Source organism: Corythoichthys intestinalis, chromosome 2 (assembly GCF_030265065.1).
Source record: "Corythoichthys intestinalis isolate RoL2023-P3 chromosome 2, ASM3026506v1, whole genome shotgun sequence".
Lineage (NCBI taxonomy): Eukaryota > Metazoa > Chordata > Actinopteri > Syngnathiformes > Syngnathidae > Corythoichthys > Corythoichthys intestinalis.
The window spans coordinates 56,322,639-56,348,469 of record NC_080396.1 but is presented as its reverse complement, the minus strand read 5'-3'; the positions used below and the strand labels follow the sequence as shown (position 1 = coordinate 56,348,469).

Sequence of the window (25,831 nt, the reverse complement as noted above, 5' to 3'; positions counted from 1 at the left end):
TGGCAATCGCTCATCCTCATTGTTTGAAGGGAGCACTGCACGCGACGCACGTCGCAGCCAAACGTGAACATACTTTAAAGGATGAGCGGCTTTTAGATGTGTGGCCGAAGCCGCAAGCTCTGATGCCCTCCTTCGCTTCCGCATTCCCAAGGTGGCCGCGTCCCGCGTGCATGAGCTCAACAGGGCAAAAAACCGGTCGGTCCGGCTTATCTGGAGCCCGCCGCCGCTTGCCCGGAACAATGCTTTATCCCGGCCTCGCGGCAGAGGAGCACCGCGGGGCGGCTGCTTCTGTGCGGCTTTTGGGTTGCGGTGGCTCGCGTTCAGCGTTCGGGGGAGGCTTCTGAGAACCGGAGGTCATGGAGGGCTGCTGCCGTACCTGCATGCCGTGTTTGAAGCGCCTCTGGGACTACATCTGGCCGGACTTCCGCTACCCGAGCGTACCTAATCATGTGATCGTCAACCGGGGTGCGCAGGCCGCCGAGATCCGGACGGTGTCGGGTGACATCCGCGTGCCCTCGCCCAAGAAGAGGCCGGTCCAACTCTACGCCGCGCTCTTCGACTTTGAGGCCCGCAGCGACGATGAGCTGACGGTCCGAGAGGGCGACAAGCTTTCGGTTCTAGAGCAACGAGGCGACTACGTGCTGGCCAAGAAACTGACTGGATCGCTCGAGTCCGGACTCATCCCTGCCAACTATGTGGCAGTTCTACAGGACGAGTTCGCCAAACACAAGTGAGTGCGCGCGGGCTGATTTCAGGTGGGTTTTGTATCATGAACGCGACTCTCAGAAAAGAAGGCTGCAGAATTCAGGTCGGTTGTCAATCTGCTTTAAACCTGTCCGTTCACCCGAACGATGTTTAAAAGTGAAATTTAGCTCTGGGCAAAAAAAAAAAAGGCTATTTTTGCGTGAATTTTTTTTGAAATTATTATTTAAAGTTGGTTGTATAAACAGCTGAAAACATTGTAACTCCCAAATTACAAAAGCAAATATTCTATAGACCTTTTATTTACCGAAAATGAAACAAAAGTCGCCATCCTCGTTTTTTCTTCTTCAATGTATTTAATTACTTTTGTGGTTAAGTCTCTCATATTTTTTCTACAAGAGCTTAAAAGTATGGATGACGTTCTTGCATTACTTATCATTTCAAACAAATTGTTTACACTCATCAGGGTCCAAAACCTTGCTTTTCAGAAAAACTCGGGTCACAGAATACTTATATTTATTTCCATTGTTTTAATGGTCTACTCTGTGCCTTAATGTCACTTTTTTTTTTTTTTTTTAAATGGTGCTGCTTTGGTGCTTTTATTTTGGGTCTTGGGTAGAACAGGTTCAACGCTTAAATAGAAATCTACTCCATTGAACCACTTATCTCCTCAGATATTAAATATTAATATTTCTATTAATATTTCTAGAGATGTGCCGAAAGGTCGGGGCCGAAAAATGCAATGCATTTTACTTCATTTTCAGCCGAAATGAACTAAAATGCATTGCTATTTTCGGCCCCAACCTTTCAGCACATCCCTAAATATTTCATATTCACTCTTAATGACAATCAAACCAATACTGGCCCCGTTCATAATAAGAAATACTTCAATGATAGGTAGTATCAGATGTAGCATCTTAATGGCATATAATTTATAATTATTATTTTATTATATTATTATTATTATAATTATTTTTTAAATTATAATTATTATAATTATTATTTTATCATTTATTTATAATATGTAATACAGTGGTACCTCGACATACGATCGCTTCCACACACGATATTTTCAACACCCGACGTAAAAATTGACTCGCCATATGTTGCTACATCCGACGGCATGCTCGAAATACGACGATGCATGACAGCGCCGCAGTTTGTGTTCGTGCAAGACGGACGCATGGCGGATTTTCTTGCTAAATAAATCAACATAGGTTTCAAGAATATTACTGTAGGTAGTGAAAAAGGAAAAAGGTGAGACTTAACATTGAAATGAAGATGTAAATGATAGAAAAATATGAGCATGCTGTGCGCGTCCGTGAGCTGGCTCGACAAAACGGCCGTGGAATGTCTACAATATCCACGGTCCTCGTCCGACCTCTGTTCGCCAGTCTTAAGTTAAGGTGACAATTATTATGATTGTATTGTTGCCAAAAAAATCGCCAGCTTTGTCAGGTTTTTAATCATTTATTTCAGAACTTGTGCAACACAACATGCCTATTGTCCGCCGCAGCTTAACATGAAAAGTGAAAGTAAAAAGTAATCTCTCTCTCTCTGTAACGTCAGCCACACAAGACACATTCGCCACATTAGAACCCGATTTGTTACATTCTCACAGGTATTATTATTGTTATTACTATTATAATATTATTATTCCTATTTTTTTTCATAATTTATATTTTTATAAATATACAGTATGTAACACAAGGATTGTAAGGTTTTTTATTTAATATGTAAAATAAAGTGCAATCACATCCGTAAATGAATGGCTTCTGGTTTTTGAAATGTAAATAAACCAATCTATTGTGATAAGACAACTAAATTGCAATAACTGTATTAACCATCAAAGTGAAGTCTAACTGTAACTGCAGTCTTGAAACAAATCTGAATAAGGAAAACATTGCAATAAAATAATGCAAACTGGTTAAACTTTAGAGTAGCTAATATCTGTCATGACAGAACATCGCTTCAATGATATCTGGCGCCATTTAGCGTCGTGAATGGGGAGAGTAGCTGAGATCTGTCATGACAGAACATCGTTTCAATGATTTCTGGCGCCATTTAGCGTCGTGAATGGGTAAAATGTCTAGACCACAAATATAAGACCACCCCCTCTTTTTCAGTCTTATTTCAATGCAAAAAAACACCGTCTTATATTCGGGCCAATACGGTAACTACTTATGTAAAGGTACCACTGTATTTACATAGAGATGTTACACAGAAATATTTTATTAATCAAAAATATCTTAATTGAAAGAATAATAACACACATAAACAATTCAAGATTTGTCCTCTTCATCCACTTGTCACTTGGTGGAGCCTGACACCAGAGGTCCAACTAGTGTTGTCAGTCAGTACATTTACAAAGAAGAAAAAATTAAATTCACTTTACCTTGCCTTCCAAGCTTGAAGCGAACACAGTCTTCTTAAAAATCTCCACCATAGCATCTGATTTACTCAGGGCTAACAGTTATCAGTGTTAGCCATGTTATAGCATCTTTTTTATAGCTCACTGTGGCACTCTGTCCTTCTTAATTCAAACAAAGTCAAAACAACCTGGGCTAACCATGAACTGTTCTTGTGTAATGGGATCAAGCATCAGACGGAGTCTTCGTTTTGTTGCGGCATATAGATTCAGATGCGTCCTATTCATCTATTAAAACACCAGAGTTTTTGTTGAACAATAACGAAGCTTCTTGTTTGTTTCGCCGACTTTGCAATTTTCGCGTAATAGAGTTCTGTACATAAATGTCCTTAGTCGTAATTGGCAGCAACACAAATATGACATTTTTATTAAACGAAAGACTACAGTAGTATTTGCTTGCAAGTTTCAATGAAACCAGAGCGACACGCCTGCAGCGATCAACGCTCCAACGTAAGTGAAGTGCAGGCATAAGCAAACGATCCCACAGGTGCCATGTTAAACTGAGCCAACCAGTTTAGTGTTTACATTCTTCTTTTGTTTATGTCTGTGTGACTGAATTTCACATCTTTATCTGCATCTTCAGTATATTGCAAATTCCTATCACCAGAGAAAAATGACAGAAGAGCAAAGAGGAAAAACGTTAGATGAAATGAGATTTTGGTCGTATGGTGGGGTACATGCTTAGCACTAAAATGGGCGTGTCCTGTGTGTAGGTGGTACTATGGCAACATCAACCGGATCAAAGCTGAGAAGCTGCTGCTGGCCCCTCAAAACAAGGATGGCTGCTTCCTGGCACGGATTAGTGAGAGTCACAGTGATGAGTACACCATCTCAGGTGTGTTTTTGCAGTTTTTCTCATATGATTATGACTTTATTTCTTTTTATATTTACAACCATTTTGAAAGAAAAGTATTTTGGTAAAGGTATCCCAAAATCTAAAACACACAAAATTTAAGGAAATAGTACATGCTTTTTTTTTTTTTTTTTTTTTTAAAGCTAAAATCTACATAGTAGGGATCAGTGTTGTTAATAACAGCGTTAGAGTATTACGGCATTACTAACGGCATTATTTTTTTCAGTAGTGAGTAATCTAATTAATTACTTTTCTCATCTTGGCAACGCCGTTACCATTACTGAGGATGTAAAGGCGTGCGTTACTATGCGTTACTATGTTGGTTGAATGACTTGAGAAAAGTCTGAGAGACACGGACTCACGGAGACGAATGAGCAGAGCAGGAGTGGGGAGGCCGTGGCAAACACAATGGTAGGTGGCTCCAATAATATGTGACTGTAGCCGATAGCCTACAAACTACGCCCACATGATGCTACGGTAGATATCACATGTATATAGAACTAGATGCGAAATGATAGACTTGCGGGCGTTAGTAAACAGCCACCATCTTAAAGCAGTAGACTTCTCAGGAAGGCTCTGTTGTAGAGAACTTCCTAGTGAACCTAAGTAACCTTTTATCTAAAATACTCCTATATAGGCAAAATCTTGACTTGAATCTATCTTGTGATGATGAAATAGTTTTAAAACTTTCACATGTCGAAAGTAGACAGAAGGGAACTAATGCAATAACGGGAGCAATTTTAACAGCTTTAATGGTTGATTCAAAACAATAAATGACTTCCAAACATAGCAAAGGTTACTATGTTTTTTGTTTTTTTGGGGGGGAATGAATAAAACAAAACAAAAAAACATGAAAGGTAACACCAGTTACATTCGCCAAGTAACTAATTACTCTTACATTCAGGTAACTGAGTTACTAACGCAATGACTTTTTGGGAGAAGTAAGTTGTAACTGTAATGAATAACTTTTAGTTATTATTAAGTAAGATTAATAACACTGGTAGGAATGTTCCAATCACACATTTTTGCACCAGAGTCCGAGTCACCTGATTTTGAGAATTTTCCTATAGTGAGTCCCGATCTGATACCGGGAGAAAAAAAAACAAAAAAACAAAAAAACATTAAAGCAACAATAGGCGACTTTTCAACCTATATAAAATATTTTCATAACATTTGTGATAATATGTTAACTGACAACAAATTTGATGCCACCTCTTTTATATCTTGAGGGGGTCTGTACAGCTTTTACGACACTAATTAACTTTGAAGAGGATGGCAGGAGCCTTGCAACACAAAAAAACAACAAATGTGCTGATTGCATTACTGCATACGTCACTTCCCTCTTTCCCCATTTATTATAAAGACCAAAGTCGATGCAAACGCCTTCACGTGAATTCTGTAAAGATGGCAGAGCAACAAAGGAGACAAAACATTTTGTCTGAGAAGACAAACATACCTCAGTTAGCATCAAGAAATGGTTGAAGACCAGGGCACGAAAAAAGAATGAGGTCTACAAAGAAAAGAACATAGTGCACCTATAGTCAAACATGGTGGCAGTCCAATAATGTTTTGGGGTAGTTTTGTTGCATCAAAATGTCTTGGGCCGCAATGTAGGATGTAGTGTCAGAAAACTGGGTCTGCGTCAGAGGTCGTGGGTGATCCAACAGGACAATTACCCAAAACATACCTCAAATACCACCAAAAAATGGTTGGAGACAAAGCGCTGGAGAATTCTGAAGTGGCCATCGATGTGTCCGGATCTAAATGGCATTGAACACCTACAGTGCTGCTCGAAAGTTTGTGAACCCCACAGCGATGGTCAGATTTTTTGTAAAAAAAACTAAAATAACCTTATTAAATGTTAAGTTATACCCAAATCCACAATACTGACATTCCAAATAATGGACTGAAACAAAAGAAATAGTTATATTGTCATTCTTTATTTAACAAAAGTGGTTGATTTAAGAAAAACTCAGATATCATGTGTGCAAAAGTATGTGAACCCCTTCAGTTAATAGGATATTGCGCCTCCTTTTGCAGAGATTACCTCAACCAAACGGTTTCTGTAGTGACTAATCAGCCTCTCACATCTACTTCGGGGGATTTTTGCCCATTCTTCCTTGCAGAACGCAGTCAGTTGAGAGAGGTTTGATGGGCGTCTGGCATGAACTGCTCGCTTCAGGTCCCGCCACAGCATTTCAATGGGATTTAGGTCAGGACTTTGACTGGGCCAGTCCAGAACACGAATCTTCTTCTTTTTCAGCCATTCCTTGGTTGTATTGCTGGAATGCTTTGGATCATTATCATGTTGCATGATCCACCTTCTGCCAAGCTTTAACTTCAAAACAGATGGCGTCAGGTTATGTTCTAGGATTTGACAATATTCCTCAGAATTCATGATTCCCTGGACTATGTGGAGTTGTCCAGGTCCTGAGGATGAAAAGCAAGCCCAGATCTTGACATTCCCACCTCCATGCTTCACTGTTGGGAGAAGGTTCTTTTGGTGGTATGCAGTGTTGACTTTTCGCCAGACATGGCGGTTTTGGTTGTGACCAAACAGTTCAATTTTGCACCTACATCAGTTGATGAAAACTCTTTTTAATTTAGTCTCGACAACACAACTGTTAAAAAAACAAAAAAAAAAACTACTGAATTGATTGATTAGGAAATCAGGTTGAAATAATAGAAAATTCCAAAATGTTGAGGGGGTTCACAAACTTTTGAGCAGCACTGTATGGAGAAAGCTCATAATTGCTGTTTCAAGAAGGCACCCTTGAAATCTGAAAGATCTGTAACAGTTCGCAAAAAAAGAGTGGTCCAAAATTCCATCTGAGAGGTGGACGAAACTGGTTGATGGTTATAGGAAGCGATTGCTTTCTGGTATTTCTTCTAAAGGATGTGCAACCAATTATTGAGTTGAGTGTGGCAACAATTGTGTCCTGACCATTTTTTGCATTCTGTGTAAAATTGTGTACATTTTGTCTTTCCTCGTCAGCTTTTTTTGTGTTTTTCCAATGCAAATCCAAAAAATAAACACATTTATACTGAAATTATTTGTAATATTGTTAATGTCTGGGAGAAACTGTTTATTTTCTGGAAAAATTCCAGGGGTGCCAATAATTTTGTTCATGACTGTATGTGACTTTTGCTTTTCATTTAATTTTTTGGTTTCATTTCTATTTCCTGTTTTAATTGGTTTTTGTTCTAACTTTTTTGATGATTTAATGTTGTTTTTATGTGATCTAAAGCACTTTGAATTACCTTGCCTCGAATTGTGCTGTACAAATAATAAGTAATTTGCCTTGCCTTCTCTTACAGCCCGGAGCGACGGGAAGGTGCTTCACTTCCGGATCCAGCGTTCCTCCATTGGGGCCTATTTTGTATCTGACAAGATTTCTTTTGGCACGCTGGGCGAGCTGGTCTCATATTACCAGAAGAACCCTCGCAGTCTGGGCGTGCTGCTGGCGGAACCTTGTGCTCAGCAGGTAAAGCTTCATGCAGCCAAATATTAAAGCAAATTAGTTATCCGCATCATGGAAGCATTTGCATGGCTGAGCCAAATATTAAAGCATTTCCAAGATTACAATGCACATTCGGGTCAGCGGTTACAAGCTGACCGTGTGCTTGACCTCGTCACTGATCACTTCAAAGTTTGTTTTGGACTTCTGTAACATTACAACCCCTTTTTTTTTTTTTTTTTTTTTTTAATAAATTCATTTATTTATTTTTAATTTAACTAATACAATTGAATTTGTTTGAATGATTACATCTTTTCTTTGAATAAGAAAAATAAAATTGTATTTTCTTTTTTTAAAGTAACACTTAATTGTCAAACCTTTCCAATTTTAGATGCACTATTTTATGAAAATTTGTCGAACAGTGCTACTTTTCCCTAATATTTCAAAAAAACTACACAGAATATTTTCAAAATAAACAATTCTTTTATATATATATGTATATATATATATATATATATATATATATATATATATATATATATTCTGTGATGTAAATTTTATTAATTCATTTATTTTTTTCATTCTTCTGTATTAGTTTTCTGTCTTTGGGGAAAAAAAAATCCTTTCATCAAAATTTCAACATGAATTATCATCACATTATTTTTTTGCTTCATGTTATTGTGTCCCAAATACACCATTGTAATATAATATTAGGACCACAATGGTTACGATCATTATAATTCTAATAATAGTTAACTAATAATCATATAGATATTAATAATTTTTAAAAAGTATTTCAACCTTCTTTCCAATAATTTTTATCCAATTTCCTAACATTTCAAGTAATGTTAAAAAGCAGATATGGTGAGTTTTCTATTAATAGGTTTGGATATTCTTAGTGTAACTGACATGTAATTTAAGGGTTGATCATTTCAAATTTTTGTGATTTGTCATTTATTTCCATATAATTGTGTTTGTATGTTTTACATTATGTTGAAAATGTCAAATGTATGTTTGTGACACCTTAATAATAATAAAAAAAAATGAACACCAAAAATTGTCTTTGTCTTTTTCATCATTTTAAACAAACAACTGCTTTGTCTGGTCTTAATCACCTTCAGTTAGAAAACTCAAGCATGTGTCCATGAAGGAATTAGTCAGAGAACACCAGCATGGAAGCTGCTGCTTGTATGATTTGTGACCCGCACCCTATCATACATGCTAACACAAGCATGCACACACAAAAACACGAACGTCATGTGGCGTGTGCTCATGTTTGTGCTCTGTGCAGCGGGAACTATACGACATGGAGCCTTGGGAGAGACCTCGCGAGGAGTTCAAGTTGCACCGAAAGTTGGGTGAAGGCCACTTTGGAGAAGTGTGGGAGGCACTGTGGACCACCGAGAATAAGCGAGTGGCCATCAAAATGCTCAAACAAGGTACACCATTGTCATTAACACGTCACTTGTACACTGAATTTGTTTCAGCGGAGACCACTTGATACAAGCTTTCACAACTTGTTTCCACCTGTTGTATTGTGAGTCACCTACAATAGTTCTGCTATACTGCAGGTAGGTCCAGCTATTGATGATAATTTTTAATGGATTCTTACAGCTTTTCATATAAATATGAAAAACATTTGACAACTTGTAAATACTAAATACTGAAAATTCTAAAATATTACCGTACTTTAATTCTATTGAGCTCTGTCTGGATTTGAACATTAACACAGTGCTAAAGTCATAGACTTCATAATAATATTGACAGGGCGCTGGGCCGATTATTAGGGGGCCTGTATTGTTGGCGTGGCTGTCAAAGCTGACAGAGTGGAATCACAGACAAAGAGCTTTTTTCGTTGAAAATTCTTCTGAATAAATACTTAAATCCCTGAATTCTTTATAGACATGGATGCAAAACAGTCTTGATTCTTGGTTAAAAAACAAAAGAAAAAAAACGTGCAGTTAGCATTTATTTTACGTAAATATGTCGAAGTACGATGCTAGTCTGTTAGTCAATGTCGTGGCCACCTTAAGTGAACAGAGCTTTTCCGGTGAAAATTGTTGTGAATAAATGTTTTAATCCCTGAATTCTTTATAGATATGGACGTAAAACAGTCTCCGTTCCTGGTTAAAAGTAAAAAAATAAAATAAAAAAAAGTTGCAAATAGCATTTATTTTACGTAAATATGTCGATGTTCGATGTTAGTCTTTAGTCAAAGTGGCGGCAGCCTTACAACAAAGAGCTTTTTATGTTTAAAAATTCTTGTGAATAAATGCTTAAATCCCCAAATTCTTCATAGATATGAACGTAAAACAGTCTTGATTATTTTTTAAAAGAGCAAAAAACCGGGCAGTTAGCATTTATTTTACGTAAATATGTCGAAGAATGATGCTAGTCTGTTAGGCAATGTGGCGGCAGCCTTACAACAAAGAGCTTTTTACGTTGAAAATTCTTGTGAAAAAACGAAAAATATAATAATTACCTTGAATCCTCGAACAAATCACTCCTGAGACAATCCTTCCTGTTTGTATGCGGTACAGCTTTCGTACTTTTTCAACCTAAATCCGGCGTTCGATTGCTGCATGTGTCGCTGCGACCGACTGTGAAACACTGAAGCGGATTGTGAGATGGCCCCCTACTTGAAGTGTGGCGCAGTGAAGGGGGAATCTGACACACCAATATCATTATGAAGTCTACGGCTAAAGTATAGGAAAATTATTTACAGTAAATAATTAGGTTAAATTATAATAAACAACATAAAAATAGTACTTAGAATAATGTTTAATACAAAAAAAAAAAAAAAACTTTCGTTATCTTGTAATATAGCTTTAAATACAGATGAACTGTGGTCAATACTGTATTCTGCAATAAATTTGAAGCAGTGGTCCCCAACCGTTTTTGCACCACGGACCGGTGTGATATAGGCCTTTTATTCGGGCAATATGTGGAAACCTTTTTTAACAGCGGCCTCTCCTAAAACTTGACGGCAACTATCCTTGGTCACAGGCATAATGAGCAGTGTTGTTAATAACGGGGTTGGACTATAACGGCGTTACTAACGCAGTTATTTTTTTCAGTAATCTACTTAATTACTTTTCTCATCTTGGCAACGGCATTACCGTTGCTGAGGATGGGAATGCGTGCGTTACTATGTGTTACTATGATAGTTGAATGACGCGAGAAAAGTCTGAGAGAGACGGACTCACGGAGACGAGAGAGCAGAGCAGAAGTTGGGAGGAGGCAAGGGAGTTGTGACGCCGTTGCAAACGCGATGGTAGGTGGCTCCAGTAATACCTGACTGTAGCCGATAGCCTACAAACTACGCCCACATTATGCTACGTTAGATATCACATATACAGTATATAGAACTAGATGCAAATGACAGACACCGCGGCATTAGCAACATGTATAAAGAACTAGATGCGTTAGTAAACAGCCGCCATCTTAAACCAGTAGACTTCTCAGGAGGGATTTGTTGTAGAGAACCTTCTGAGCAAACCTAAGTAACTTTTTATCTAAAATGCTTCTAAATCGGCAAAATCTTAACTTAAATCTATCTTTAAATGATGAAACCGTTTTAAAACGTACACATGTCGAAAGTAGACAGAAGGGAACTAATGCAATAACAGGAGCAATTTTAACAACTTACACAGTTGATTCACAACATTAAATGACATTCACACATAGCAAACGTTACTATCTAGTTATCGCAATATCAACAATACCCCTGTGTCTAGTTAAGTTTAGGGTAAAGAATTGGGCTCGGGCCAATTGTCCCAAAAACCCTTTAAAGGTGGCCTTTTCCCTGTCTGTCTAAAGACGTTGACACACGTAGCACACAGGCAACAGCAGCTAACTTTACTGACTGACATTGGGCTGCTATAGACCCTACTCACATGACGTCACAACCATGCCTCCGCGCCATATTGTCCGTCAACTCGTCGTGTTGACGCATTACCGCTACGTAAATTCCTCCTATTATGGCGTGTTTTTCTGCTCGTTAACATTAATAATCAAAATGGGGAAGGCGTGTGTGGCGGTTGGTTGCAATAACAGAGAAGATAGACGGAGAGACTTGAAGTTCTACCGTATTCCGAGAGGCCCGGAGAGGAGAGCGAGATGGACTGCTGCAATTCGACGAGAAAACTGAGCTCCAAACGATTACCACAGATTATGTAGTAGTCATTTTATATCTGGTAAGATGCATTTAATATATATTTAGAGGGTTTTGGGCTGACAACCACAATTAAGATCATTGCGAGGCTAATCGCCGACAACATACAGTTTCAAATTCAAGATGCTTATTTCTTCCACCATCATTACATTTTGGATAATATTTAGCTGGTACCAAGTGAAAGAAGCTGGCCTCGTCTACGGATCATCAGTTAAACAGGTGTGTCCAAACCTTTTGCAAAGGGGGCCAGATTTGTTGAGGTAAAAATGTGGAGCTTGGCTGATTTACATAGAACAATATATTTAAACAAATTTTAGCAAGCCCTTCTGTGTGTCACATTTGCTTTATTTTTTTTTTAATTCATAATTTCAACAGTCTCGTCTTTGTGGCGTTCTCTTTTGACACTCGGGCTCTTGTGAAATGCTGCTGCTGTGAAATTAAACTACCTTCAAGTTGCTATAATTTCTCGCTGCGTATCTTCCCTGTAATGTTGTCGTACGTGTCAGCGTGTCTTGTTCGGTAATATCATTATCGCTTCACATCGAACTCTTTGAAAACAGCGACTGTCTCTTTGCAAATGAGGCAGACACAGTCGTTGCGTGTTTTATTGAAGAAATAGTCCAATATCCACCTATCCTTGAAGCGTCGGCCATCGCAGTCAACTTTTTTTTTTTTTTATTGATTGTCGCCATTTTAGAAAATTGGAAGTAAAGGGTAATGTTGCTTAGAGTGCTGCTCTTAAAGTTTTTCAAACTTTCGTGAGAATAGGCTGATTTTGTGTGGACAAGATAGTTGTAGATATCAGGGTAGCGGATGTCAGGCAGAGAGGGCGAAGACAGCGGGTCGAAAAATATCGATTTAGGCATCAAATTTGGATCTGGCGAATGGATAGACTGAAGCTTTTCCACATAACGCCTTTTATGCAACGCATCCAATGAGTTTACAGCGTCTGAAAGCACTGGGGCTTCCATGAATTGCACTATAAATTGCACAACAAATTGAAACCATTGAGAATACGGATAAACAATGACTGACAATATGGCGGCCGGATACAGCGACACGTCATTCTGTGACGTTGGTGAGTAGAGTCTATAGGTGTGCAGACACCCTAGTAATTACGGCCAACCACTAGAAAGTGACGTACACAAATCTCCCTCGGATTAGTCAATAAGCGTAGACAGGCATATTGACGTGTCAAGAGGCACAGGCCAGATTGCCGTCATTAACAAATTATTTATTATTTATCTGCGGCCTGGTAGCAAATTTGACTTACCACTAGAGGAAGCACACGCAAAACACATAAAAGGACCACTGGCAAAGAAAAATATTTCCCCAGATTGTGAAGTCCACCAAACATCTACTTAAAATGGTTAACATTTTCATAAATTGAAAACACTACTCTTCTATCCTATTTACCACAAGCTTCAAAAATACATTAAAATCATTGTTTTGACTTTTTTCATCCCCTTTACTGTAATCGAATATGCCATAGTTCTGAAATGTATCCATTCCCCTACGATAAATGGGAGATGACTGTATTAAGTAATTGTCTTTTTGTAACAATTCTCAGAGGACACTAAACAGGACGAGTTTGTGAAGGAGGTGCAGGCGCTGAAAAGCCTTCACCATCCCAAACTAATCCAGCTGCTAGCCATGTGCTCCCGAGGAGAACCCGTCTACATTGTGACTGAGCTAATGAGCAAAGGAAGCCTCAAGTCCTACTTGGCCTGTGAGTACATTTACAGATAATAAAATGCTTTCATCCAGTAATGCACTTGACTAAGGCGCCTTTTTGGGCAACAAGTAAAGGTAAAACACATGGGAGGTGATGGCGAAATGCGAAAGTCATCGCCGTTGAGATGAAAGCCAACACACGGGGCATGATGCAACAGCAGCGGTAAGCGACAGCGTCAAACACCGCCTCAACACTCGTCTCTAATTAGCTATGAATTTAAAGGGAGTTTTTAAAATTCCGGTCTTTTCCGATTGCAAAAATGTGAAGGCAGAAGGTTTTGTTGGAAATAACGGAGATACTGATTGTAATTTGCTTTATTAAGAAAAAAAAAAAAAAACAACAACTCTGGATCCACCCCATCATAAAAACTAGGATAGTCAGTAGAGAATACAACAACTTTCCATACTGCTGCTTTTTTATTTATGTCCCGGAAATCACGCCGAGAGGTATCTAAAGTATGTTCTGGTCGCAAACTGCAAAAATGATACGCTCCTCCATGTTGACGAAAGTTTTTTTTTTAAATTATCATTTTTTTGTTGTACAGTGGGGAGAACAAGTATTTGATACACTACCGATTTTGCTGGTTTTCCCACTTGCAAAGCATGCAGAGGTCTGTAATTTGTATCATAAGTTCTCTTCAACTGTGAGGGACGGAATCTAATACAAAAATCCAGAAAATTGCATTGTATAATTTTTAAATAATAAATTTGTATTTAACTGCATGAAATATTTCGGCTCTTAGTTCTTTTTTAAGAACCCCTCCTGTTCTCCACTCATTACCGGAAGTAACTGAACCTGTTTTAACTTGTTACCTGTATAAAAGACACCTGTTCACATGCTCAAACAAACAAACTCCCTGGTGTCCTTACACAGCTCTTTGGTCTTGGCCATTGTGGAGAGGTTGGAGTTTGTTTGTTTGAGCATGTGAACAGGTGTCTTTTATACAGGTAACAAGATCAAACAGGTGCAGTTACTTCCGGTAATGAGTGGAGAACAGGGGTTTGTTACGTGCCAAAGACGGCTCGCGAAGGGCGTAACATAAAACAAGCCACACAAATGTACGAGTGGACACAAATTTATTTACACAACAATCAAACTCACAATGAATATATACAGAATGCCGACGAAGCGTGACTTCAGGGTAAGCCCAGGCCAAAACAACAAACAAAAGGAACTACACTTAAACCCCACCCGCTAACTAAACCCTGATCATGTAAAAGGAACAAAGAAAAGACAGCTTCTAACCTAACTTCCTACTCTATACAAAACAGGAGAAAACGGGTTGAACAGAAATGGCGACTTACCCTTACTTGCTTCAGTGCTCTTATTTACAGTGGTGAACAAAAACGATCCAATAATGAACAAACACAAAAGACCGCACCGAAAAAGCGGGAGTGTATCAGACTAGCGATCAAATGCGAACGAGCGTGAATGGCGAGCAAAGAGCTGGCGAGGAGGACCGCGGCAGAATGCTGTCAAATGCGACCTCATAGAGCGTTGACAGCGGCAGGTTTAAGAAGCTTGGCGCCTTTTCCCATGGCCAATCAGCGGTGGTGACGTCGTTGGTCCGTCCTGCGTCAATCAGCTGTCGTCACAGTGGGAGCGGAAGCAGCCAGCTGGTGGAGGCGACGCTCAGCTGACTGGAAGAATCTCAGAAAATTAACTATTAAACGGCCAGGGGCCGTCACACCCCCACCTTAAAAACAAACCTATACTCTTTTATAACTTAAATAGTTAGCGGTAGCGGGTTCGACCCCAGGTACGCTTCCTAACTTTGGGGGGCCAATAATGATAGGTTCCTCTTATAGCCGAGTGGGCGCGCACGTTAGCGTTAGCAAGTTTTGGTGGCCCCACAGAGTCCCACCCCACGTCACTAACAAAAGGAGGGAACCACTTACTAACTACGGCCTTATTTACCAAAGTTGTGGAACTGTCAGGACCTGGCAGGGTAGCTTTCACACACGAATCTATACTTTGTTTGCATTGCTGAGCCCTTATAAACTTATCCCGGTCCACATTGAATCTTACTCCAGCTCCCGCAGGAAGCAACTTAAAACGATCCACTTTTTTAGCAGTTACTTTAGGTGTTGTTGGCGACAGCACCGACTCATATACAGGGTCATCACTAACTGTCGGAGTTGGGAAAACCTTTTGTCCCACTATATTGTTTCCCAAAATAAGATGAACCCCGTCAACGGGTAACTGCTTACGCGCGGGGACCTTTACAGGGCCGACAGCTAGCAGGCAATTCAAATATAACTTATGCAATGTCACCCGAAATGGAATCATTCTAACTCCTACTACTAATGTGTCTGTTTTGCAAGACGAGACAGCCGAAAAAGGTAAAACGGAAGCTAAGACGAAGGACTGGCTTGCACCAGTATCACGCAGAATTGTGATAGTGACAGAATTGCTGTCATCAGCTGACAAAGATACCTGGCCTTCAAAAGTAAATGGCCTATAAGACTGCTCAATTTCACAAATTTTAACCCCCTCTGCTGCTAGGTTGTGCGGTACAGAAGATGGTTGGATGCAACCGATGGATTTGGGCAGACTAGGGGTCTGCCGTTGCTCTTTCCTTTTCAGGACAGGGCAGGCAACTATCCTATGACCCCTTAAGTGACAGTAAAAACACTCCCCATTAAAACGAGACACCGAACTAGGCCGCGACGAACCAATAGGTGGCACTTTTTGTCTTTTTAACGCTGAGTTAACCGAAACTCTATCGTGGCGATCAGCAGACAACACACCCCTATGAGTTAACACAAATTCATCTGCCATAATGGCAGCCTTCGACACGGAATCTACCTTTTGTTCATTTAAATACATAACTAAATTTTCGGACAGACACAATTTGAATTCCTCAAGAAGGACTAAGTCGCGCAGCTGCTCAAACGTAGAAACTTGGCTCGCCACACACCAACGATCTAACAGTACAGCCTTCTCACGAGCGAATTCAACTTAAGTTTGAGTCTGCGTTTTTCTACACTCCCGGAATTTCTGTCGGTACGCTTCAGGTACAAGTTCATACGCTTTTAATATAGCAGCTTTCACAGTATCGTAATCCATGCTTTCGTCCATGGAGAGACATGAACACACCTCCTGCGCCTTTCCTACCAATTTACATTGGAGCAAAATGCTCCACAAATTTTTCGGCCAAGCGAGAGCTGAGGCGATGCGCTCAAAGGCGTTAAAATACGAGTCGACCTCACTCTCGCGAAACGTAGGAACCAAAGCAATGTACTTGCTGGCGTCAAACGAGTTGGGCTGCGTCATGGGTGCCTGAGTGGCCAAAGGGGTGGATGTGGATGGGTCCGCTCCAGCTCCAAGGCCCTGAGGTGCATAAGCTCAACCTCCCTGGTCTTCATCTGGAGCTCCACCTCACGAAGTCGAAGGGCCAGCTGTAAGTCTCCCCCGTCCACCCCTGCCTTAAAAAAGAACTAAGAGCCGAAATATTTACTAGTTGGTAATGTATCAAATACGTATTTCATACAGTTAGATACAAATTTATTATTTAAAAATTATACAATGTGATTTTCTGGATTTTTGTATTAGATTCCGTCCCTCACAGTTGAAGAGAACTTATGATACAAATTACAGACCTCTACATGGCTTGCAAGTGGGAAAACTAGCAAAATCAGCAGTGTATCAAATACTTGTTCTCGCCACTGTATATAGGGCTGCAGCTATCGAATATTTTAGTTCGACTGAAAATTCTATCGATTAATCGAGTAATTGGATAAAACATATATATATTTTTTTAGGTGAAGAGCTATTATAAATGTACATGAGAAAACAAGACATTCCCCCTAATATTGAACCATTTTCAGGCAATCAATGTCTTTATTCTCGATGTACATTGTTGAAAACAGCCAATAATTGCATCTCAGATGTGACTAGGAAAAAAACAACAACAAATACAATACTTTCACTCAAAAAACTTAAAAAAAAAAAAAAAAAAAATCTTACCTAAAAATGTCACTATGCTTGATAACACACATCACATAGAAGTTAGGTGTTTTTCCCACGTGTTTCAATTGATGAATTTCCATTTGTGTCAAGCTATTTTCAAGTTCTAGTTAAGTTTTAAGTCTAAATTGTAAGTCCTGATAGGATTTGAGTTTTTGCAGTGTTCAAAATAAATTTATGATACCTGTTGTATACTTGCACATTAGGCACCAGTGCTACTTGTTTTATCCATCAATGACTACTGAGCTCAAACTAACAACACCTCAGTTATCTTTATTATATTTTACACCCTCATCACTCTATAGCCCTGTTTTTTTAACAGATTAATTAAAGGCTGTATGAAAGGAACATTAGCCACGCATCGACAGTAGTCATGATTAATTGAAACCTCGCGCTGCGCAGGGCTAGATTTACAATTGCGAGGTACAGTAACGTTAATCTTATTTAATAGCACTACGTTAACTTCATTTTACATTGTCCCTAGTATCGCTCCACCAAAGGTGGCGCGGGGGCTAGGCGGGAGGGTCGTGCGGTGGCACCCGATCCGGGTTTCCGGGGCGGTCATCGGTCACGGGGTCCAGTCAGGGGCGTGGAAGTGTTGGAGGGGCTGCAGGTAGCTGGGGTTCTGTCAAATTTTCCACCCCATCAGAAACTTTGTGGTTGTGCGCATGCGCGTAACGTTAAAAATGGCCGCAAATGCAGCCGTTCCAAAGTAAGCACGACAAACTTTCTTTAAAGAAAGGAATATTTATTCACGTTTGATCATGGAAAGATACGTAGAAAAGTTCTCTTCAGACACATCCTGCCATGTTAGCTGCACAGCACACAACAACTGCACACAGCTCTCTCACTGTTAACATCTTCGCCGTGTCGTTAAGCATTAATTTAGTACGCCATATTGTTTTGCACATGTATGTTTATGATGTACCATATTTTTCGGACTGTAAGTCGCAGTTTTTTTTGTAGTTTGGCTGGGGGTGCGACTTATACTCTGGAGCGACTTACTGTATGTGTTATTAACACATGATTATATCATTTCACATGTTATTTTGATGTTTTGGAGCGACACTGATGGTTTGGTAAACGTGTTAGCATATTCTTTATGCTATAGTTATCTGAATAAATTTTCAAATTTTCCACCCCATCAGAAACTTTGTGGTTGTGCGCATGCGCGTAACGTTAAAAATGGCCGCAAATGCAGCCGTTCCAAAGTAAGCACGACAAACTTTCTTTAAAGAAAGGAATATTTATTCACGTTTGATCATGGAAAGATACGTAGAAAAGTTCTCTTCAGACACATCCTGCCATGTTAGCTGCACAGCACACAACAACTGCACACAGCTCTCTCACTGTTAACATCTTCGCCGTGTCGTTAAGCATTAATTTAGTACGCCATATTGTTTTGCACATGTATGTTTATGATGTACCATATTTTTCGGACTGTAAGTCGCAGTTTTTTTTGTAGTTTGGCTGGGGGTGCGACTTATACTCTGGAGCGACTTACTGTATGTGTTATTAACACATGATTATATCATTTCACATGTTATTTTGATGTTTTGGAGCGACACTGATGGTTTGGTAAACGTGTTAGCATATTCTTTATGCTATAGTTATCTGAATAACTCTTAATAGCTATGTTACGTCAACATACCGGCCACGTTCGCATTTCGGTGTTCATGCATCATGTAACATTATCATACTGTACACTTATTCAGCATGTTGTTCTCTATTGTATTTTTTATTTAAATTGCCTTTCAAGATGACATATCTGTTCTGTGTGTTGGATTTTATCAAGTAAATTTCCCCCCAAAATGCGATTTATACTCTGGTGCGGCTTATGTCTTTTTTTTCCTCTTCATTGCGCATTTTTGGGCTGGTGCGACTTATATTCCGAAAAATACGGTAACTTGGGGGACTGCCAGGTGCAGTCTGTGGCCAAAGCACTGCTGACGCATCCATTTATTTAGCTCAGCTGCTTTGACAATGTTAGAGCCGCTGTTGGTGGTTATGGCGACCAGGTCCTCCTGCTTCAGGTCTCACACAGAGAGCCTGAGCTATCATTTCACCCGTGTGGTTGTTGGAGAAATAGGCCATTTCCAGCACCCGGGTGCGAAGTATGGAGGACCAGGAGTGCAAAAATTCAATAAATATATACACAAATACATAAATAATTAAAAGTGTCATTAAAATGCTTTTATTTCAATATTTATTTATTTATTTCAATATTTATTTCAATTTTTATTTATTTATTTCAATTTTTATTTTTTTATTTCAATTTTTATTTTTTTATTTCAATTTTTTTTATTTATTTCAATTTTTAATTATTTATTTCAATTTTTAATTATTTATTTCAATTTATATTTATTTCGATTCATATTTATTTATTTCAAAATTTATTTCGATTTTTATTTATTTCAATTTTTATTCTTTCTTTTCAACTTTTATTTATTTATTTCTATTTTTATTTATTTCATTTTATATTTATTTATTTCAAAATGTATTTCAATTTTTATTTATTTCAATTTTTATTCATTTATTTAAATTTGTATTTATTTATTTCAATTTGTATTTATTTATTTCATCATTTATTTATTTATTTCAACATTTATTTATTTCACTTTTTATTTATTTCATTCTTGCACTCTTGGTTCCCCGTGTGGCCGCATGAAATAATTTTATCTGTCATTGGCTCATCAAACTCTGTGGGCGGGCGTGAACTAGGCGGGGTTTGAGTTGATCGAGTAATAAGCGATTGCTTCGTCCTATTTCTTCCCAACATGGCGGCATTATCTGAGATTTTGCATGAGCTCTCTTGGGACATGTTAGATTTCTCAAAACAAATTGAAGCAGGACATTTGGACCCTGAGTACGTGTCCTACAAAACAGAGCAATTAATTAACGTCATTGGCATCATCTCTGCTCTGTCAGACCAAGATGTTGATCGAAGAGTTTTCGTTAGTTTAGAACTGCGGTGAAGCCAGCCTCCACTCGTAAAAACGAAGTCAAACCAGCCGCTCCTCATTTGGATTATTGTTTGCATTATGTGCATCACGGTAATCGAATGCGCTGGCTTCAGAATGCAATGAGGTGGCTTCAGAGCGCAAGTCCCTTTATTAAATATATGGGGAAAAAAACGGTGACCTATTCGATAACAGGTCCACTTTAGAGAGACTCTGGAGCACCCCTAGACCCAAACTAAATCATTATCATGCAAAAATGATGTCGGAGTTCAGAGTAAAACTACTTAGAAAACTGCTAGTTATTTCTGTCATTTAGCCTTATTTCAAAACTTGACAAAAAAAAAATAATAAAAATAAAATCTGGTAAATATCCAAGGACCGTTCCACTTCTGAGTTATACCAGAGTTTCCCGTATGCAGACATCAGCCCGTTTAAAGGCGCTGGCCCGCGTGATGTAGAAGCCACGGACTGGACTCCACCATGGGCTGCTGGTGGAGTTCTCCTCAGAGTGTCCTCGATTAAATTTGCTGCTTCTCTGAGCAGCTCTGGGCACATTTTGGACATATGTATGTTTTGCTTGGACAACACGCGAAATGCATCAAAGCCTTCTACTGCTACACTGATCACGCCAGTGACGCTACTAATCTTCGTCGTTTTTGTGATTTTGAGGGAGCAATTATTTTTCAGATTTTACGGATCTACACTGCCACCTTATGTATCGGGTGTACATAAAAATTAGCCAATGCCTCAGGCGTCAATCTATTATCTGAGATCGACTAGTTAAGACTTGCTTTACTGAGCAACCAATCAGACGTTAGAAACTTTGACGAGCAAACGTGACAGATAAAATTATTTCATGGTTGCACCTCCAGAGGAACAAGAGTGCAAGAATGAAATAAATAAAAAGTGAAATAAATAAAAGTTGAAATAAATAAATAAATGATTAAATCAATAAATAAAAATTTAAATAAATAAATAAAAATCGAAATAAATTTTGAAATAAATAAATGTAAATTGAAATAAATAAATAAAAATCGAAATAAAAAAATAAATTGAAATAAATAAATATAAATCAAAATAAGTAAATATACATTGAAATAAATAAAAAAAAATTGAAATAAATAAATATAAATTGAAATAAATATTGAAATAAATAAATAAATATTGAAATAAAAGCATTTTAATGACACTTTTAATTATTTAATTGTGTATTTATTTATTGAATTTTTGCACTCCTGATCCTCCATACGAACCTTCCACTTGTCGTTTATAAAATGGACCGTCAAACTAATGTAGGGCTCTGTCGTTTGACTGGACCACATGTCGGACGTTGCTGTGAAGTATTCAAGTTCAACCAAAACTTTCTACCTCTCCGTAGTGTACATCTTCGGGATGACTGTTTTGGAAAAGTACTTTCTAGATGGGATGTTGGAGCGCTTGTCTGTCATGGGCATCAAGTGTTTAAACCCCGGTTGTTCTACTGTTGGTGCCATGCCTCTGACAAAGTGGTATGCTATGGCATCGGATATTTCTAACCACCTTTTAGTAGTTCGCTCGTAAGGTGTAGCCCATACGAAAGCTTCCACTATGCTGGGCTGCAGCTTTTTGGAAGCAGCACGGGCGTTACTCACATTGTCACCCTGCTTCTTCGCCAATTTTACGGCTTTTAACTCTGCATTGTGGTTGTGCTCTAGGTGGTGAAACAGGTTCGAAATGTTGCCCTGGCTCGTGCCAGTGGTTTTCCGGCACACTTTGCACTCTGTGTGCTTTTGATCCACGCCGTCCTTCTGTTTTCGAGAATACCTCCATACAACTGACGTTGAGTCTTTTTTTGGCACCAACGTGTCGTCAACTGGTATACTGTGACCTGGCTGCTGGTAGCCGAGGTAGCGTTAGTGTACTGGATGGCAACATGCTTCTGTTTGAGTTTCTGATAGCCATGTCATGTGACTTAACACGTAAGCACACTGGCTGAATTTACTTAAAGGGAAATTAGCTTAACCTAACAACATACAGTAGGGAGAACAAGTATTTGATACACTGCCAATGGGAAAACCCATTGGCAGTGTATCAAATACTTGTTCTCCCCACTGTACATAGTCAAAGCGGGAAGAAAAGACAAAGTTTTTGTTTTATCAAATTACTGAATTTACCAACATGGTCAAAATGACATCGATCATCGAGAGGAATTTTGGGAACGGTAAATTTTCGGTATACCGCCCGGCTCTATTATAAGGGTACAAAATTTGACAGAACACCGGGCGGGGGTATTGTTATGCAAGCGCTTACATGAAACGGTGGTCTCCAGCTTGAAATGCTCCCACACGTTTGACATTTTCTGCCTTTTCTTGGTGCATTTCTCTTGCCTTTCGTCAGCTTCCTTGTTGTTATCTTTATATCCATGCATAGTTGAAATCAAATATATCCGCTGCCGCTGTTTTCTTCCAGTACGTATGTGACGTCAGCGCGTTGTCCTGCATTAAAAGTAGTCTGGGCAAAACGTGATGCTTAGAGCTGGAAAAATTAAACGATTCCTTGAGGCGAATAAAATTACTCAATCAATTTTTAAACTCTAGTTACATCTCTATACGTATATCGCACTATATCACATTTGACAAAATCCCAATTGTTCCCAATGTATTTGCATTCTCACATTTACACGCACACACACGTGCCTACACTTGCACGATCACGGGGCTTCACCAAATGTTGACAAAGTGTGGTGTGTGGATGTCAATTTTCGATATGGCAAGTGTCCTTGCAGGTGATTTGTCGATCAATAAATCTGTTGCTGATTGGTTGTAGTGCCAGGTGACAGCGACAGAAATAGAACTATTTCCTATTTTAGTAAGTTGCGTCCAGTGCTGTTAATAACGGCGTTAGAATGTAACGGCGTTATTTTTTTCAGTAGTGAGTAATTTTAATTCATTACTTTTCTCATCATGGCAACACCGTTACTGTTACTGAGGTGGGAAAGGCATGTGTTACTATGTGTTACTATGTTGGTTGAATTACACGAGAGAGACGGACTCACGAAGACGAAAGAGCAGAGCAGGAGTGGGGAGGAGGCAAGGGAGTTGTGTCGCCATTGCAAATGCGATGCTAGGTGGCTCCAATAATACCTGACTGTAGCCGATAGCCTACAAACTACGCCCACATGATGCTATGGTAGATATGACATATATATAGAACTAGATGCAAATGACAGACACGACGGCATTAGCAACATGTAAAGTTAGTAAACAGCCGCCATCTTAAAGCAGTAGACTACTCAGGAAGGATTTGTTGTAGAGAACCTTCCGAGCAGACCTAAGTAACTTTTTTAAATCGGCAAAATCTTGACTTAAATCTATCTTTAAATGATGAAACAGTTTTGAAACTTACACGTGACGAAAGTAGACAGAAGGGAACTAATGCAATAACGGGAGCAATTTTAACAACTTTAACGGTGAATTCACAACATTAAATGACTTCCATACATAGGAAAGCTTACTATCTAGTTATCGCAATATCCGCAATACCCCTGTGCCTAGTTAAGTTTAGGGTAAAGAATTGGGCTAGGGCCAATTGTCCCAAAAACCCTTTAAACTCCACATTGTGTGACCTATTTTTTTTTTTTTCCCCCGGAGGAAAAAAAAAACATAATTATCACCAGTTACTTTGCCAAGTAACTAATTACTCTTACATTCAGGTACCTGAGTTACTAACGCAATTACTTTTTGGGAGAAGTAATTTGTAACTGTAATTACTTTTTTAAAGTAAGATTAACAACACTGATTTTTGTGTCGCTGGTCCGCGTGTGCGCGAAATTTCACGTGCACGAACATGGCATGTGGCATCGCCGCAAGAGGGTTGTCGATTTTCGCCTCCACGCGCTTGTGCCATAGAAAATGTATTGAACGCGAGCGACGTCGCCTCCCGTGTGTCTTGCTCCTAATAAAACAAATACTGTATGTGCGTGTGTTTGTGTCAATTACGATGGTAAAAAACAGGGGACAGTGATATAAAATAATGAATGAACTGTTACAACCAGTTGACCTCTCGCATGACTCCAATGAAAAGTGTTTGTGTGTCTTGTGGATGTGCGTGTAGCTGTTGAAGGTCAGGTGCTGACCTCTGCACACCTCATCTACATGGGCAGTCAGGTTGCTGAGGGGATGGCCTACCTGGAAGACAGGAGCATTGTCCATCGAGACTTGGCGGCCAGAAACATCCTGGTGGGAGAGGACCTGATCTGCAAGGTGGCAGACTTTGGGCTGGCTCGCATTATCAAGGTGTGTGCAACTCATAGCAAGTGTAAATTTGAGCAAAAGTCAACTCTCACTGATTGATAAGACTCCATATGTCAACTCGCCTGTGTATAGGACAGCGTTTACACTGCAAGCCGGAGCACCAAGATTCCCGTGCGGTGGACGGCGCCCGAAGCCGCGATTCACCAGAAGTTCTCCGTTAAGTCGGACGTGTGGTCCTTTGGCGTTCTCCTCTATGAGATGATGTCGCGTGGGAAAATGCCCTACGAAGGTAATGCCAGCGTGTTGTGGCCCAGACTACCTATTGCACATATTTTACATTTTAGGATCAAATGGGAATGTGGATCTTTCAGATCCAGCTGGCCTGAATTCTCACCAGATTTTCACATTCTTTGTCTGTGACAACTTTCTAGGCAAAAACAACAAGCAGGTGTTGGATCTCCTGACGTCAGGTGCTCGTCTGGCGTGTCCAAGCAGATGTCCTCACAACATCTACCGCATTATGATGGACTGCTGGGCCGCCGAGCCTTCTAAGAGACCCTCTTTCCACGCTTTGCACAGCCAGCTGGACTCTATTTATGCTCGTATCTACTTCAAGACCATCGAGGTGTGACCTCGTGGCGGCGGCATAAAGGACAACATGGCCGCCGCAGAGGCTTACAAAAACTCTTGTCTCGAAAGAAGTCTGATGGAATTTCCGACTTGGCAATAACTTTTCCCTCTATGTTAACTGCAGGCCATAAAAGAGGCATTACGTGCAATAATCTATTGTGACTGGCTTTCAGCCACTTTTGCTGTCTAACAGAAGCCAATCATTTTGCCCAAATGTGACCTCAAAAGAAAGATGGAGAATTGGTGATTTCCTCACTGAGTCGGAAGTTCCTTTTGGTCATTAGATACTTTAGCATTTGCCAAGTACAAATGTTTGTTACTAACATTTCTTTTGTTTTGTTTTTTAGTTTTAGCCCTTTTGTTCATTTTGGAAATCAAATTTTGCCTAACATTTTCCCTCAAATGAATGAAAATGAATACACAACAGATTAGTTAATCGCACTCAGCTAGTGTGGCCAAAGATTCTTAGCCAAGCACAAGTATTATTTAAAATCAATTTTTCAGTGGCCTCAAGAAGGGACGCCATGTTTACAAAGCCACGTTCAATTAGGGATAGATTTATCTTAACAGGGTTGCATGTGATGCAATGCATCTTTTGCTATTTTATGGTTTTTACCGTCCTGAGCCGTATAAACAACACAAATATAGTGATGTCTAATCACAAACAAATAAAGTCATTAAAGCCTTTTA

At 39.3% G+C, this 25,831-nt stretch overlaps 1 protein-coding gene across 1 annotated transcript; it reads left to right on the top strand.

Annotated features, from left to right (window-relative positions):
* On the top strand, positions 1-25,831 carry srms (src-related kinase lacking C-terminal regulatory tyrosine and N-terminal myristylation sites). Its single transcript, XM_057829498.1, has 8 exons — positions 1-730; positions 3,844-3,965; positions 7,302-7,468; positions 8,733-8,880; positions 13,186-13,344; positions 24,372-24,553; positions 24,644-24,800; positions 24,943-25,831. Exons 1-8 carry the CDS (start codon positions 357-359, stop codon positions 25,140-25,142), a joined length of 1,509 nt encoding a protein of 502 aa, XP_057685481.1. The 5' UTR covers positions 1-356; the 3' UTR covers positions 25,143-25,831.

Bases quoted from the DNA above. Each gene is read 5' to 3' on its own strand.
- srms (XM_057829498.1), top strand. From the start codon at position 357: ATGGAGGGCTGCTGCCGTACCTGCATGCCGTGTTTGAAGCGCCTCTGG. The intron at 8,881-13,185 runs GTACACCATTGT...AACAATTCTCAG, and splicing joins CATCAAAATGCTCAAACAAG to AGGACACTAAACAGGACGAG. The intron at 13,345-24,371 runs GTGAGTACATTT...ATGTGCGTGTAG, and splicing joins CCTCAAGTCCTACTTGGCCT to CTGTTGAAGGTCAGGTGCTG.